The sequence below is a fragment of the Drosophila miranda genome, chromosome 5, assembly GCF_003369915.1.
Source record: "Drosophila miranda strain MSH22 chromosome 5, D.miranda_PacBio2.1, whole genome shotgun sequence".
Taxonomy (NCBI): Eukaryota; Metazoa; Arthropoda; class Insecta; order Diptera; family Drosophilidae; genus Drosophila; species Drosophila miranda.
In genome coordinates, this window is record NC_046678.1 from 1,735,332 (window position 1) to 1,749,201 (window position 13,870).

Consider the following 13,870-nt stretch of genomic DNA (forward strand, 5'->3'; position numbering starts at 1 on the left):
GGAAAACATTGTCTTCATATAAAATTATCAAATAGGGTACACAAAGGCCTATACACGCAACAAGTCATCAAATGCCATCAACATTGCGACTGTTTTTTTTTGTTGCACTTGTTTGTTTAAATCTTGTTTTAGTCAAAATACAATAAAAGCAAGAACTAAAAACTAGCCAGTAAAGTATAAAATTGTTTCTTCAACGGTATAAAATTACGTGGGCAAACTAAAGGTTTTAGTTGGCTAGATTTATTCAACGGAATCTCTAAATTGAGCAATTTACTCGTTTGTTTATGCTACTGTTGTTTGAGCAAAAGTGCCTTGTGCGTCTGCCTACAGTGGCTTCAAATGACGGTAAATCCAGATGGCACAGGGTACTCCCAAAAACAGCCGCTGTTTCACGGCTATTCCGTGTGTGATTGTTATATCAAAATGACAATCACAAAATCGGCTCAATTTCACAATAAAGTTAATTTACCGCTCTGTTACCGATCATTTTCTTGTACATTTTGTTGAACTTTTTTACTTAAACTTTGCTTTAAACACAGTCCAATAGCAAGGAGTCCCTAAAATACGCAGATCTTGTAGAAATTCGAGTTCAAGCTAAGTTAAATAAGCTGATTGCTGAGCGATCTTCAAATATCAAAACCAAAAAAAAGCAGACCTGCCTGCCAACATTTGAACCTTGAACTATTTATATGAGATCGTGCCACTTTTAAAAAAGGTAACCAACCATGCGCTTTCATCTTCTCAGCCCTAACTTCAAATTTTCTTGACTCAAGCAGTCTTGCACCGCTAAATTTAATTAGAAGGTGTCGTTTTTGAAGAATGCCACATGCCTTAACCATGGCATGCGCATTGTCAGTTACAATAACGCCCACTTAACCAGAACCTTTTGTAATGAGTTGGCTAAAGGGATCTTCAAGTTTTTCGGTTGACACCACTGCACTTTTCAAAATCAAAGTAGAGAAGGGGAAGCGACCTATAAGAGCTCGATAGTATCATGAATAGTAGCAAAACCATCTATACTATCGATAGTGCCTTTCGCCATCATTGTGAAACGTTCTCTGCGCTCCGGGTTGCAGTTAGTTACAATAACACCCAGACCCTTTCGCAATGAGTTGGCTAAAGTTGACACCACTGCACTTTTCAAAATCAAAGTAGATAAGATAGTATAGTATAGCTCGATAGTATCATCAGTGCTGCCAGATTTTGAGAGTCACCATAAGCTAGATTGAAAAAAAAAATAAGCTAGAAGAAGCTAAAAAAAAAAAAATAAGCTAGCCATAAACACACACATCAAAATAATTAATACTTTAATTTTGTCGATAAACGTTTCTTTTTTAGTTTGTATTCAAAGTAATTTTTATTCAACAGAATGATGCCGTAATTCGCACAACTTGGCCCCAATTTTTTCTTTATAAAAACTGCAGTACGATTTTGTGGGGTCAGTTGGTACATTGCGTAGACACTCCTTAAATTCATCAAAATTTAACCAGAAATTATGGAAATTTTGATTATAAGACATTTCGGCATTTTTTCTTATGTAAATGTGCAAACATGTGCAATACTGTAGAGACTAAAATTTATGAACGGAAAATTACTATACATATATGCACAAAATTGGATGATGTACCAAAATACGAACAGGAAATATGATTTTGATCAGTTCTCTCGCTAAAAATTAACAAATATTACAATAAAATCAAAAACAGAGATTTTTGTACTAAATATTTTAAGCCAAAATAAGCTAAATGAACTATTAAATAAGCATTTCAAATATTTTTCAAGCTATTCGGTTTTAAAATAAGAAAAGTCTAGCTTAAAATAAGCTAAAATAGCAGCACTGAGTATCATGAATAGTAGCGAAACCATCGATATTAGCAACTAGCACCAAATCATCGATACGCAGGCGCATGTCGAATACAGAATAAATAAATAATATTAATAAATCTAATCTATGTAATGTCTCGTCGCCGCATTAAACAAAAGTTGTTACTTTACTTTCGTTGTTGAACGCCCATCGTAACTCAGAATATGGTCCAATATTTAAATTCGAACGCGGACGACTGAAAATGTGTGTGTATACGAATGCATGTATGTGTATGTGTATGGTTCGTTAAACGAAGTCCTGAAATGTAGCAGTAAATCGAATGTGTATAGAACTACTTAACTGAAATAAAACGACTCGAGTGTTATACTGATGTAAAGCAAATTCCCATCAAAAACAGCCAAAACACATCGAAAATCAGCAATAGCGTCCTCCCAATTCTACAGCATACATACAATTAATAAGTGTGTGTGTGTGTGAGTGCTTCTGCATCAGAAATGCAGGTATCGGTATCAATGCAACGCGCACACAAAAGTAAACGCTAGCATATGTACATACATACATACATATGTATATATACGTGTGTATACGCATGGGAGTATGTCCTGGGACTGGAACTCACTGACGTTCTTCAAATGAAACGCAAAGATTAAAAGTTGAAAAATTTCTCGCCCCCAATAGCCTGCCATGGAACTTGAATGACTTGTGATTATTTCTTATATGTAAGAAATCGAAATAAGAACTGAGAAAAACCTCGAAGATTCAAAATGCCATCAACGTACTTTAGTGTCCATAAACGAGAACGTAAAAATGATTGCACCGGCACCCGTAACACAATATCTTCCATGAGTAAATTGGCTTCCTTACAAATTCAATTTCACAAAATTAATACATTAGTACCGTCTACACTCGTTCCGATACCGAAACCAATGCACAATGGATCTCGATATATTGCAAGATTGTCGTTATTATGCATAAGTTGGCTTATTGCAATTCAATGCAATTTAAGATTTACATACGCAGATCAGGGTATGTATTTAGTTGATTACCTAAGTACTGCTACAATTAGATTCAAATTAACCAATAATTTCAGTTGTTCTGTTAGACACGACCAGAGAAGCTACTCTGGAATGGACACGATATCCGTATGGTCCACAGGCCCAAACTCCCGGCGTACGTAATAAAAATATTATTTATATAACAAATACATACTCGTCTGTACTTTTTTTTTTAAATATATTCTCTGCTTGTCACAGTTAAATCTAAGGCTTATGTCTGAGAGTAACTTATCAAATATTCTATAATATTTTCAGTATGGTACATACATATAACATATATGCGAGAATGCTCAAATTTTTGTATTTTTGTTCCTCTACAACACCTATAATAGTGGGTAGAAGAATCATTTACAGACTTTGTTAAAGGCATTAACTGGAGGAGCTATGTTGTGTGTGATGTTGCATATCACAATGTCAACAACTGGCTGTGGTCTCCGTTTATTGATCGAGGACCGGCCAATCGGCTTTATATTGAAATACAATTCACAATACGAGACTGTTCCCTATTTCCAGGTAAAACACAAGTTTAACATATTCAATCAACATTTATATATTCATACATTTTTCAGGAAATGCTTTGTCTTGCAAAGAAACATTTAGTTTACTCTTTTACGAGTTTGATGCTGCAACTCGCGAGCCTCCGCCGTGGCAAACTGATAGCTACAGGCTTATTGCTCGTATCGCTGCTGGAGAGGGCCGATTCAATCAGAACTCCGATGTTGATATCAATACAGAAGTGAAGAGCATAGCCGTAAATAAAAAGGGCGTTTATTTTGCTTTTAGAGATCAAGGTGCGTGCATAAGCGTCCTTGCAGTGAAGGTCTATTACATTACCTGTCCGGCTGTCACTGAAAACTTTGCTCACTTCAACGAAACGCCTACGGGTAAAGAGATAACTATTATCGAAAAGCAGAATGGAACGTGTGTAGAAAACGCTGAGCCTTATGAACCACCCACATACCTTTGCAAGGGTGATGGAAAATGGACTATTCTTACAGGCGGCTGCCGTTGCAAGGTCGGGTACGAACCAAACGATGTAAATAAAACATGTACAGGTCAGTATTCATATGATTTGATACGTATATACATTTGACATAAATATAATAAATATCTATGTGCATATGTATGTATAAGCCATTCTGGCCATACTGGTACTCCCGGGCAGACATATGTAAATGTTCTTATGTGTAGTGGGCCAATGTGTGTGAGATGGCATTGTCATGAGGACGTAGGACCCGTCTTCTCAGGTTGGTTTGCCTCGATTCTGCAATGACTCCTGGCAAACAAATGGTTGTGTTCCACTCAGAGGAACCAGTGCTGCAAGAACACTCTTTCCGAAAAAGCAGGCTTTTGGTTTGAATTGCTTTGACCCCGAATAACTTTTGTCAGATCAGAGTTAGCTCGGCTAGGCACACCCATACCGTCGATTGCTGTTTTGACGACCTGTTTTAACAGGTGACGAATAAGAAATTTATTCATATGAGACGATATCATATATATAAATCTATGATTCGTCACTTGTTATGATGTCAAAACGTATTTTTTTGTCGGTCAAATTTTCATGAAATATTGAATTTATGCTTGTCTCACTAATGTGCAAAGGTGCCTTTATCTGACGTTAGATACTATAGTTGAAAATTGTAACGGTATTTTCATGTGTCAACTCCATTTTTCACCAAAGATGAATTTTTAATTTATCAGTAATCCATGATTTTTTAATCATGACTTGGCCGAAAAATGACAAACTTTTAAATGGAAATGGCAATTTTGACCTGGTAACCCTGAAAATAGCAAAAGCTGCGGGCTCGAAAGGCAGCCCAATCGTCGTCTACTCAATACTTAAATATGCTGACTGATTTATTTGCGGTTTACGGCAGTTCCCTCGAGTTTAGTAGCTAAAAAAGAAAAAGAAAAAAATATCCAAATCGGTCAAGCCGTTCAAGAGTTTTACTTAGACTAACGGTAGATAATCTTCTTATAATATCATTATCATTTCGTTCTATTCGTTTTTCCCATATACATGTTTGGGGTAGTCCTTCCTGTGATTTTTTTTTTTTAAGTCAAGCGAAAGTTGAAAAATACCTACCATAAAAATTTCAATTTTGATTGCTAATATTTCCTAAACTAAGCAGTGGAAAAATTATTTTTCGATTTGATTTCGAAGAGAAGTTTCTTGAATTTATGCCATTATACATTGCAAATATTAAAGTTCTGTCAAGGGGTCCACATACGTTAATTTTTATTATATATATTGTGTGTTTTCCTTTTTTTCAGAATGTCCCGTTGGCACATTTAAATCGCCTGAGGTTCGAAAATGTACGCCGTGCCCGCCCAACTCCAATTCATCAAAAACTGGGTCGCCCTTTTGTAAGTGCTTGCCAGGATACTATAGACATCCTCGGGACGGGCGTCACATGCCTTGCTATAGTCCGCCAGCTGCACCTACAAACCTTACTTTGCTGTTTGTGGACCAAACAAGCGCAATAATATCATGGAGTGCTCCAGCCAGGAATGAATCGCAGCTAGTCGAAGGCCAGCTTCATAGCTACCGTAGCGATATTGTCTACAAGATACGCTGCAGCATGTGCAGCGCAAATGTAATGTTTAACCCGTCAACAGATACATTTAACGAAACAAAAATCACTCTTACTAATCTCGATCCTGTGACGACATATACGGTGCAGATTCACGCCACTAATGGCATATCATACCTTATTGACTCCAGTCTACATTCGAACGAAACCACAGCCAACAATGAAATTTCCTTTGCAAACGCATCTACTGCAAGCAATCCGCTTGATTTAAACGAAATAAAGACAGAGCACGCGGAAATAATTTTTACAACTGAATCTGCTCTACTTTCAACCGTGTTCAATTTAAGAATCTTAGCTATAACTAGTAAAGATGCCGATCTTGAGTGGGACAAGCCTCTGCAAAACGATGCTCCTTTGGAGTTTTATGAAGTGCGGTGGTTTCCCAAGCATGAATTAGATTCCATTAATAAAACAGCCTTAAATACAAAGGACACAAAGGCACACATCGAAGGACTGATGGAAAGTACAGATTATGGCTTTCAAGTTCGCTGTAAAACCATCAATGGCTTCGGTTCTTATAGTAATATGATCTATGCCCAAACGCTTCAGTCCGTGAGCTCTGGTAGGTTTACAAATTCTATTCCATTATCAACGTTTATAATACTACAACTGCCTCTATGCATGAAAATCACAGTTTATGACGATTCTGTCCAAATACGATTCATAGCTGGTGCAATTGTGACGGGCGTGCTTTTTCTGGTTATTTTTATTGTTGCCACCGTCTACTTTATGCGATCTAAGCATCAAGATGAACTCGATAAGAAGTCTACAAATCATTTGCCTTTACCAATGGACTACGCCAGCAATGAAGGTAATTTTCACCCCATTAACTACTACTACATTAACTATATGTAGTATATATGTACATATAAATATACATATGAGCATTTCCGCGGGTCGCGAGCGTAAATTCGTGCGCTTTTGATGTACAAGAAGGTAGACAACTAAAAATTTTCCACAGTTGTTTTTAATCGATTCTTTTCCATGTTTTTTTTAAAACTTTATTACCTCAGATTCTCCCATAAATCAGTTAACATTTCCTCAACAAACAACTTTTATTTCGAATCATCTTTCTTATAAGAGAAAATAGTAAAGGGAAACATGACTATAAAAACACGGAAAAACTAATCTTTGCTTATTTCTATAGGATTTCAGATACAAAATAATGAAACTATATGCCAATTGGTTAAATTAGCGGAGTTTCAATTAATTTATAAAATAATATCGAGAAAAAAGTATGTGTGTGTTTTTATTGAAAGCCACGTACTCTTATATTTAGATCAAAAGATAAATCTAAGTCAATCAATTAATTGTAAGGATAACTTGGTATACCATTGTATAGAATTTAACTCACAGAATTGAGCATTTCTTGCTTGCATCCACTAAGCATATTATATTATATTCTTGATTCGGATGACAAGACGAATCCATCTAATCTTTCCATTAGGTTCAATCCAAGCCAGTATCTCAATTTAAAGTTAAAAGCTATATCAACGAAATTGTACACATATTTATATTTGTACCGATCAATAGAGACCACTTGTATGACTGCCCCAGAAGCTATTGGTAAAAAGATCCAGTTTTTGTTTGTCAAGACAATCAAGATAATGTTATATATGTATGTGTACATACATAACAAACATACAAAATACGCTATCGAAAAATTTCAAATCTATTACTCAGGTGAAGTTAAAGGCAGGGAAGAAAGCCGAAGATCGCATAGCCAAATGACATTTTAAAAGGAACGCAGGAGCAGTAATAGGGAAATTAATCCAAAAATTCATCAGTATACTGCAAATAAACGCATTTTTAGTTTTTGTTATTATAGTTTTTGAGCAATGGAGAACATTTTTTTTTTTAATATGATCATGAATATTTAAAATGAAACCTTAAACATACATATATTAATATCCGCCTCCTCTAATCCTTATTAAAACTGATCTCTCTTTAAAGGACTGGTTGTGACATATAGTAAGTGATTTGACTCATTAATTAAACTAAGCCAAATATATTTTCAAATATATATATATTTATCCTACACGGTAAAAAAAAAAAACATCTGATCTGTGTACTATACGTATGTCTTCATAATTCAATGTTTCAACTTTCATTTACCTTGCATTCGCTCACGGACACTTAACTAAAAATCGGACCAACGCTACTATAGTTTTATAATGATTTTCAGAACAAATATTTTTATTGAATATATGTAATATTTTTAAATTTATTTTTAGTTAATTCTATGGATACAACTCCAATTGTCAAGACTCTTCATTCAAACGGTATATTTTTTGCATACATACATACATATGTGTTTGGGTTGTGCTAAAACTGATTCTGATTTAATGGTTTTTGGCTTAACTCGCATGTTTTCCAGATCTTTTATACCATTAATAACTTCATCTTCAACCTGCCATATGAGTATATTGGCTTTATTAATATATTTTAAAACTATGCGCATGGGTTCTCACTTTTACAACGATTTGCTTACCATCTGTTTTTCCAGTGACAACGCCACTGTTTGGCAACAGTCGGAGCTACGTCGATCCTCATACATATGAGGATCCTAATCAGGCGATACGGGAGTTTGCACGCGAAATTGATGCCAATTACATAACTATAGAGGCAATTATTGGTCAGTTTTTTGTCAAACTTTTCCTTTGGTTTCTTTTAAATTTTTTACTTCTATGTAGGAGGTGGAGAATTCGGTGATGTATGCCGTGGTCGTTTGAAGATACCTCCCAACTTTGTGCAGGACATTGATGTGGCAATAAAGACTTTAAAACCAGGTAAGGATTGTAATATATTGGAATGCAATAAATATGTGTGTGTTCCAACAAAAGCTGTGCATTCTTCAAACTGGGATTATGGGATGCCCATTTAGTCTTTGATAAAAGTTTAAATGAATCTCTTTCCCAAAACGGATTTATGAATCTAAATTAATTTTCCATAGGATCTTCGGAAAAGGCGCGTTGTGATTTTTTGACGGAAGCTTCAATAATGGGCCAGTTTGATCATCCGAATGTAATCTATCTACAAGGAGTAGTAACTCGCTCCAATCCGGTTATGATAATAACTGAGTACATGGAAAACGGCAGCTTGGATACATTCTTGCGAGTGAATGACGGCAAATTCCAAACGCTCCAGCTTATTGTAATGCTCCGTGGCATAGCCAGTGGAATGTCCTATCTTAGTGACATGAATTATGTACACAGAGACTTGGCGGCCCGTAATGTTCTCGTTAATGCCCAATTGATTTGCAAAATTGCGGACTTTGGTTTATCACGAGAAATTGAAAATGCAAGTGATGCGTACACAACACGGGTTAGTACAGCTAGTACACCAGTACAGCTTATATACATAATTACATACATATGCAACATACAGTAGCGGACAGTGAAATGTTGTCTTTCACTCATGTTATCTAACTTTAAACCGATCACGTGTATTCAAAAACTCAAAAGTCAGTCGGGAAACATTTTTATTGTGTAGATACATTTATTAGCTCTTGTGCATACAAAAAAACAAGAAGTTAAAAAAAAAACGAGGTGGAACGTTGTGAGTTGCTGCGGACACCGCAACTCTACAGTTATACCCGATACTAAGTCAGTATGGCTCTCCTCCGGCAGACGCCGCTAATATTGAACGACACGACAAAGAGTGCGTGCGAGAGAGACAGAAAATCAGTCTGAGCGTGACGTCGGGCGCTGCGTAGCCACTGAAAATTGATTTCTTGCTTTTGGCTACAAAAATGATCCGATCTGATCCAGATTTAGCAATCTGATAGATATGGTCATTATCTATGATTCTGCGTTTTTAGTTTTCTCGAATGTGCAATATTGTGGATGCAACAGATTTTCGTCCTTTGTGGGGGCGGAAGGGGGTGGGGCGAAATTCTGAGATATACGTTTTATAGTGAGATCTAACAGAAGTGCGGATACCAAATTTGGTTACTCTAGCCTTAATAGTCTCTGAGATTTGTGGATGGCCCAGATTTTTGTCCTTTGCGGTGGCGAAAGGGGGTGGGGCGAAATTTGGACACGAAACGGTCAAGGTCCGATATCACAGGAGTGTGGATACCAAATTTGGTTGCTCTGGCTCTTATAGGTTCTGAGATCCTTGAACTCATATTTTGCAATTGGCAAAACCGACCATGAAACCTGTGTGTTAGAGAGAGACAGAGCGAGAAAGAATGAAATTGTTTTCTTGATTCTGGCTATAATAATTATACGATCTGGTTGAGATTTTACACTCTAGAACATATAGTCATCCTCTACGATTCTACGTTTTTGGTTTTATCGTATCTTTAAAAATGTAGATGCCACAGATTTTCGTCCTTTGTGGGGGCGGAAGTGGGCGGGGCGAAGTTTTGAAATATACTTGTAGCAGTGACATATCACAGAAGTCTGGATCCAAAACATCGTTACTCTAGATCTTATAGTCTTTGAGCACTAGGCGCTGAAGGGGACGGACAGACGGACAGACAGACAGGGCTCAATCGACTCGGCTATTGATGCTGATCCAGAATATATATACTTTATGGGGTCGGAAACGATTCCTTCTGGACGTTACACACATCCACTTTTACCACAAATCTAATATACCCCAATACTCATTTTGAGTATCGGGTATAAAAATGTATGTGAAAAATGCAAAAAATACTGAAGCCGATAGGGCAGCTATATTGAAATTGGGGTCAGAAAACATTAGTTTTGGCCCTATTATCCCCAAACTTGGGATTTTATACACAATTTCGAATACGCGTTTCGGTAAAGCGACCACCGCTCTCAGCCCTGTCTGTCTGTCCGTCCCTATCAGCACCTAGTGCTCAAAGACTATAAGACCTAGAGCAACGACATTTTATATCCGGACTTCTGTGTCACTGTTACAAGAATATTTGAAAACTTTGCCCCGCCCACTTCCGCCTCCACAAAGGGCGAAAATCTGGGGCATCCACAAATCTCAGAAACTATTAAGGCTAGAGCAACCAAATTTGGTATCCGCACTCCTGTTAGATCTCACTTTAAAACGTATATCTCATAATTTCGCCCCACCACCTTCCGCCCTTCTCTCGCACGCACTCTTTGTCGTGTCTTTAACGTTTTAATATGAAAGCAGAGACCAAAAACATTATCTAAATTGAAATATTTGAAAAAGTGTTGCATAACGATATAAACATCGAATCAATCTGCAAATTAGAAGACACCAAGCTTTCGCGTAGAACACTAGTCCGAAACCACCGAGGAGGTTCGAAGAAATATTTAACAAATTCATTAAATAGAATTAAACGTAATAAAAGAAAAATTTTATGTCCGGACTAAAAACTAAAAATATTAAATTTTTCCGTACAATTATAAAAGTGAATACTTTTGGATTTAAGGATTCTTTTAAAAGCAAGGACTTTTGGATTCAATGTTTTAATGTGTTTCGTTAGCCTTTTATAAGTTAGTTTCACTTTATACAACAGAAAAAAATCACTTATTTTTGACTGTCCACATTTCACTGTCCGCTACTGTATATAATAAATAGATATTTTTCACTATTCATCGCTTGAAATATTTCAGGGCGGTAAAATCCCAGTACGTTGGACTGCTCCAGAAGCAATTGCATTTAGAAAATTCACATCCGCATCGGATGTTTGGTCTTACGGCGTAGTTTTATGGGAGGTCATGTCTTATGGTGAACGTCCATACTGGAACTGGTCAAATCAGGTAAACACACTCCGAATATTTGTGCCCCACAATGCTGTGTACTTATTGCTTATCGTTTACGTAGGATGTAATTAAGAGCATTGAAAAGGGCTATCGCCTACCAGCTCCAATGGACTGTCCAGAAGCACTTTATCAGTTGATGTTGGATTGCTGGCAAAAACAGCGAACACATCGTCCCACATTTGCCAGCATCGTTTCGACGCTTGACAACTTAGCGAGACAACCGCAGTCATTGCTTACAACTCGCAACTCACCGGAAACAGACGGGGCTCATATTTTGGATACACAACGCGGACAGAACATATTCATAAGCACAGACTTATGGTTGGAGAATATTAAAATGTCAAGATACTGTCAGCATTTTAAAGAGGCTAATTTAGTGAACGCTCAACAGGTGAGATTTATCTACATATACATACATACATATATGTAGTCTGGAAGCGCTCTAAAAATTCAAGATAATAACCGTTATCACTGTTTCTTTAACCACCCCTCCCCGCCCCCAGATCTCTAGGTTAACAGCTCAACAGCTGTCGGATATGGGGATAACTCTAGTAGGACATCAGAAGAAGATATTACACCAAGCCCGACAACTGGACACAATAATCTAATTGATTTATTTTTATTTAGTAGTGTAATCCATTAAGATGTACATATATATATTTTACAAAAGCATACATATACATACATACATATATACAAGCAAACGACACGTGTGAGATACAAAACATGAAAAACCCATACGTAATTTAAGAAAAAATCGTAATTTCTCAGAACGAAAGTTGAAAACAACTCTTCGTTAAGAATATATATTATATATATAGTTAAAACGATTTTTTTACATTTAGCTTGCGTCATTTTTTACATTATGCATGTCAAGTCCATTAACAACAGAAAAGCATCATCAACCCTAATGCTACTAGTATACCCTTACTAGTTGGCTGCTATTTTTTCACAGAATGCGTTGTGTTTTAAACAGCAAGACTTAAGAAACTGATGAAATTTGTATAAGTTAACGAATCGAATAATAGTAAGTCAAGTACAGAATTTACATACCTTGAATGCCGCTGCACAGGGGTCAATATATGTTCGTAGCTGTGGCAATTATAATTTTAATAACTTCGATCTGTTTATGCATTTCTTATGTGCATTTTGGCATTGTCTCTTGAAGGTGTCGCTTATCTGTTAGTACTTCCGGCATATACATCTTTAGTTATGTATATAACAATCAATTCCCGAATGCTAGACGATGTTAAGAACTATTAATGAGGCTGAATTAAATTAATTTCAACACATACCATACAGAAGCACAACACATCTAAATGATGTATACATTTTTATAACAGAAAGCTATTGATTTTGTATGGTTATTCGGTATTGATATTTGGCTTTCTATACATACATACTTACATAAACACCTACCTTTATTAGAGTAGAAAACAAATTACGTTAATTACATATTGTAGATTTATTAAAACTGTATACTTTTCGCAGTTCATGTATTTTATTTGTAGCCTGATTCAATTAAAAGAACATGTTCGAAAGACAATTAAATTAATAATAATAAAGAAACACCTCCAACGCCAGTATGGCTTTTGTAAACTCTGTAAAATTTGTGTGTGTCATTAAAGGGTGGGTAATATGGAAGTGTGGTCTGGTTTCAGATACGGTGAAGTATCTATTGGAGGAGGTGTCGACCGCTGAACAGATGGGAACACGAACCTCCATCTCTATTTTTATAAATTTGTTGTAAATTTACAAACTTGGAAGAAGAATATATTGTTTGATATCTCTTCATAAACAGTGGGGTCAGCTGGATAGGTGTCGATCTAGCTTATTTGAAAGCGGATATGTGAAAACTCTTATAGCCCTATATCTAGCAATTTTTAATTTCACTAACAAATTCACTTAGTCCTTTGGCAAAGTACAGATGACACTAAAAGCTTTGGTCAGAAGTATGTACATACTGACTTATAAAGATGCTGGCAAAAACGAACCTTTTGAAGAAATAGCTTCATTTCAAATTGGAATTTTAAATTTCGCGCCGTCCTGGCAAACTACCAATTACCGGGATATATTTAAATTTAATACGTTCCAGCGATAAATATACAGATTCGAATAAAAGCGAAATAGATGAAATAAAGACACAATTAGAAATCTATATATCTATGTGCCGTTTTATTTGTAGCCTATTTTTTACAATTTGTAGCTTGTTCTAGCTTTCATTTTTGTGAAATCTAGCATTTTTGTACGCTCAAAATCTGGCAGCACTGCTTCTTTGTGCTGCTTTGCTCGACACGTCGCGCGTCGACGCGACAGACACTGATGACGTGTCAGATAAATTAAGCGTGAAGGTGTGACCGTCCGTGGTGCTCCCTTCTTCCCGTGCTGAATTTCAAATTTACAACAACAACGCGGGCGACGGCCAAGACATAACATTACAGATCTTTCGCTACGTTGGCAAAATCGATTTGACAGTATCGAAAGATTATTTTTATAAAATTAATTTATTACAAATTAATAGCCATAGTAGCATTACAACTCTTAATTAATTAATTAATAATACATTTTAAATAATAATAGTATACGTTACGTTACGTAGATGTCTCGTCTGTTTTTCGAACAGTGATATTGTCATGTCATGACTAGGGCTGCAAAACGAAATTTCAAAACAAACAGTGACAA

General features: G+C 36.2%; 1 protein-coding gene across 8 annotated transcripts; it reads left to right on the forward strand.

Moving 5' to 3' along the window:
• The first annotated feature begins 1,867 nt into the window (after window positions 1–1,867).
• On the forward strand, window positions 1,868–12,678 carry LOC108164411 (ephrin type-B receptor 1-B). Of its 8 annotated transcripts, none has more exons than XM_017300078.2 (15): window positions 1,868–2,325; window positions 2,504–2,851; window positions 2,916–2,995; window positions 3,213–3,393; window positions 3,450–3,935; window positions 5,155–6,036; window positions 6,109–6,285; window positions 7,428–7,445; window positions 7,709–7,756; window positions 7,981–8,109; window positions 8,168–8,263; window positions 8,428–8,798; window positions 11,039–11,185; window positions 11,250–11,579; window positions 11,692–12,678. In XM_017300078.2, exons 2-15 carry the CDS (start codon window positions 2,590–2,592, stop codon window positions 11,794–11,796), a joined length of 3,312 nt encoding a protein of 1,103 aa, XP_017155567.1. In that variant the 5' UTR covers window positions 1,868–2,325; window positions 2,504–2,589; the 3' UTR covers window positions 11,797–12,678. The 8 variants fall into 8 exon arrangements, with proteins under 8 accessions (XP_017155567.1, XP_033250263.1, XP_033250262.1 ...); XM_033394372.1 differs by having other exon boundaries at window positions 1,868–2,094; XM_033394371.1 differs by having other exon boundaries at window positions 1,868–2,088.
• The last annotated feature ends 1,192 nt before the right edge of the window (window positions 12,679–13,870 follow it).

What these genes read in the sequence shown, in the direction of transcription:
- LOC108164411 (XM_017300077.2), top strand. Translation starts at nt 2,590, where the DNA reads ATGCCATCAACGTACTTTAGTGTCCATAAACGAGAACGTAAAAATGAT. An exon ending in CAAGACTCTTCATTCAAACG is followed by an intron (nt 7,757 to 7,980) that starts GTATATTTTTTG and finishes CTGTTTTTCCAG; the next exon opens with TGACAACGCCACTGTTTGGC. An exon ending in AATAAAGACTTTAAAACCAG is followed by an intron (nt 8,264 to 8,427) that starts GTAAGGATTGTA and finishes AATTTTCCATAG; the next exon opens with GATCTTCGGAAAAGGCGCGT.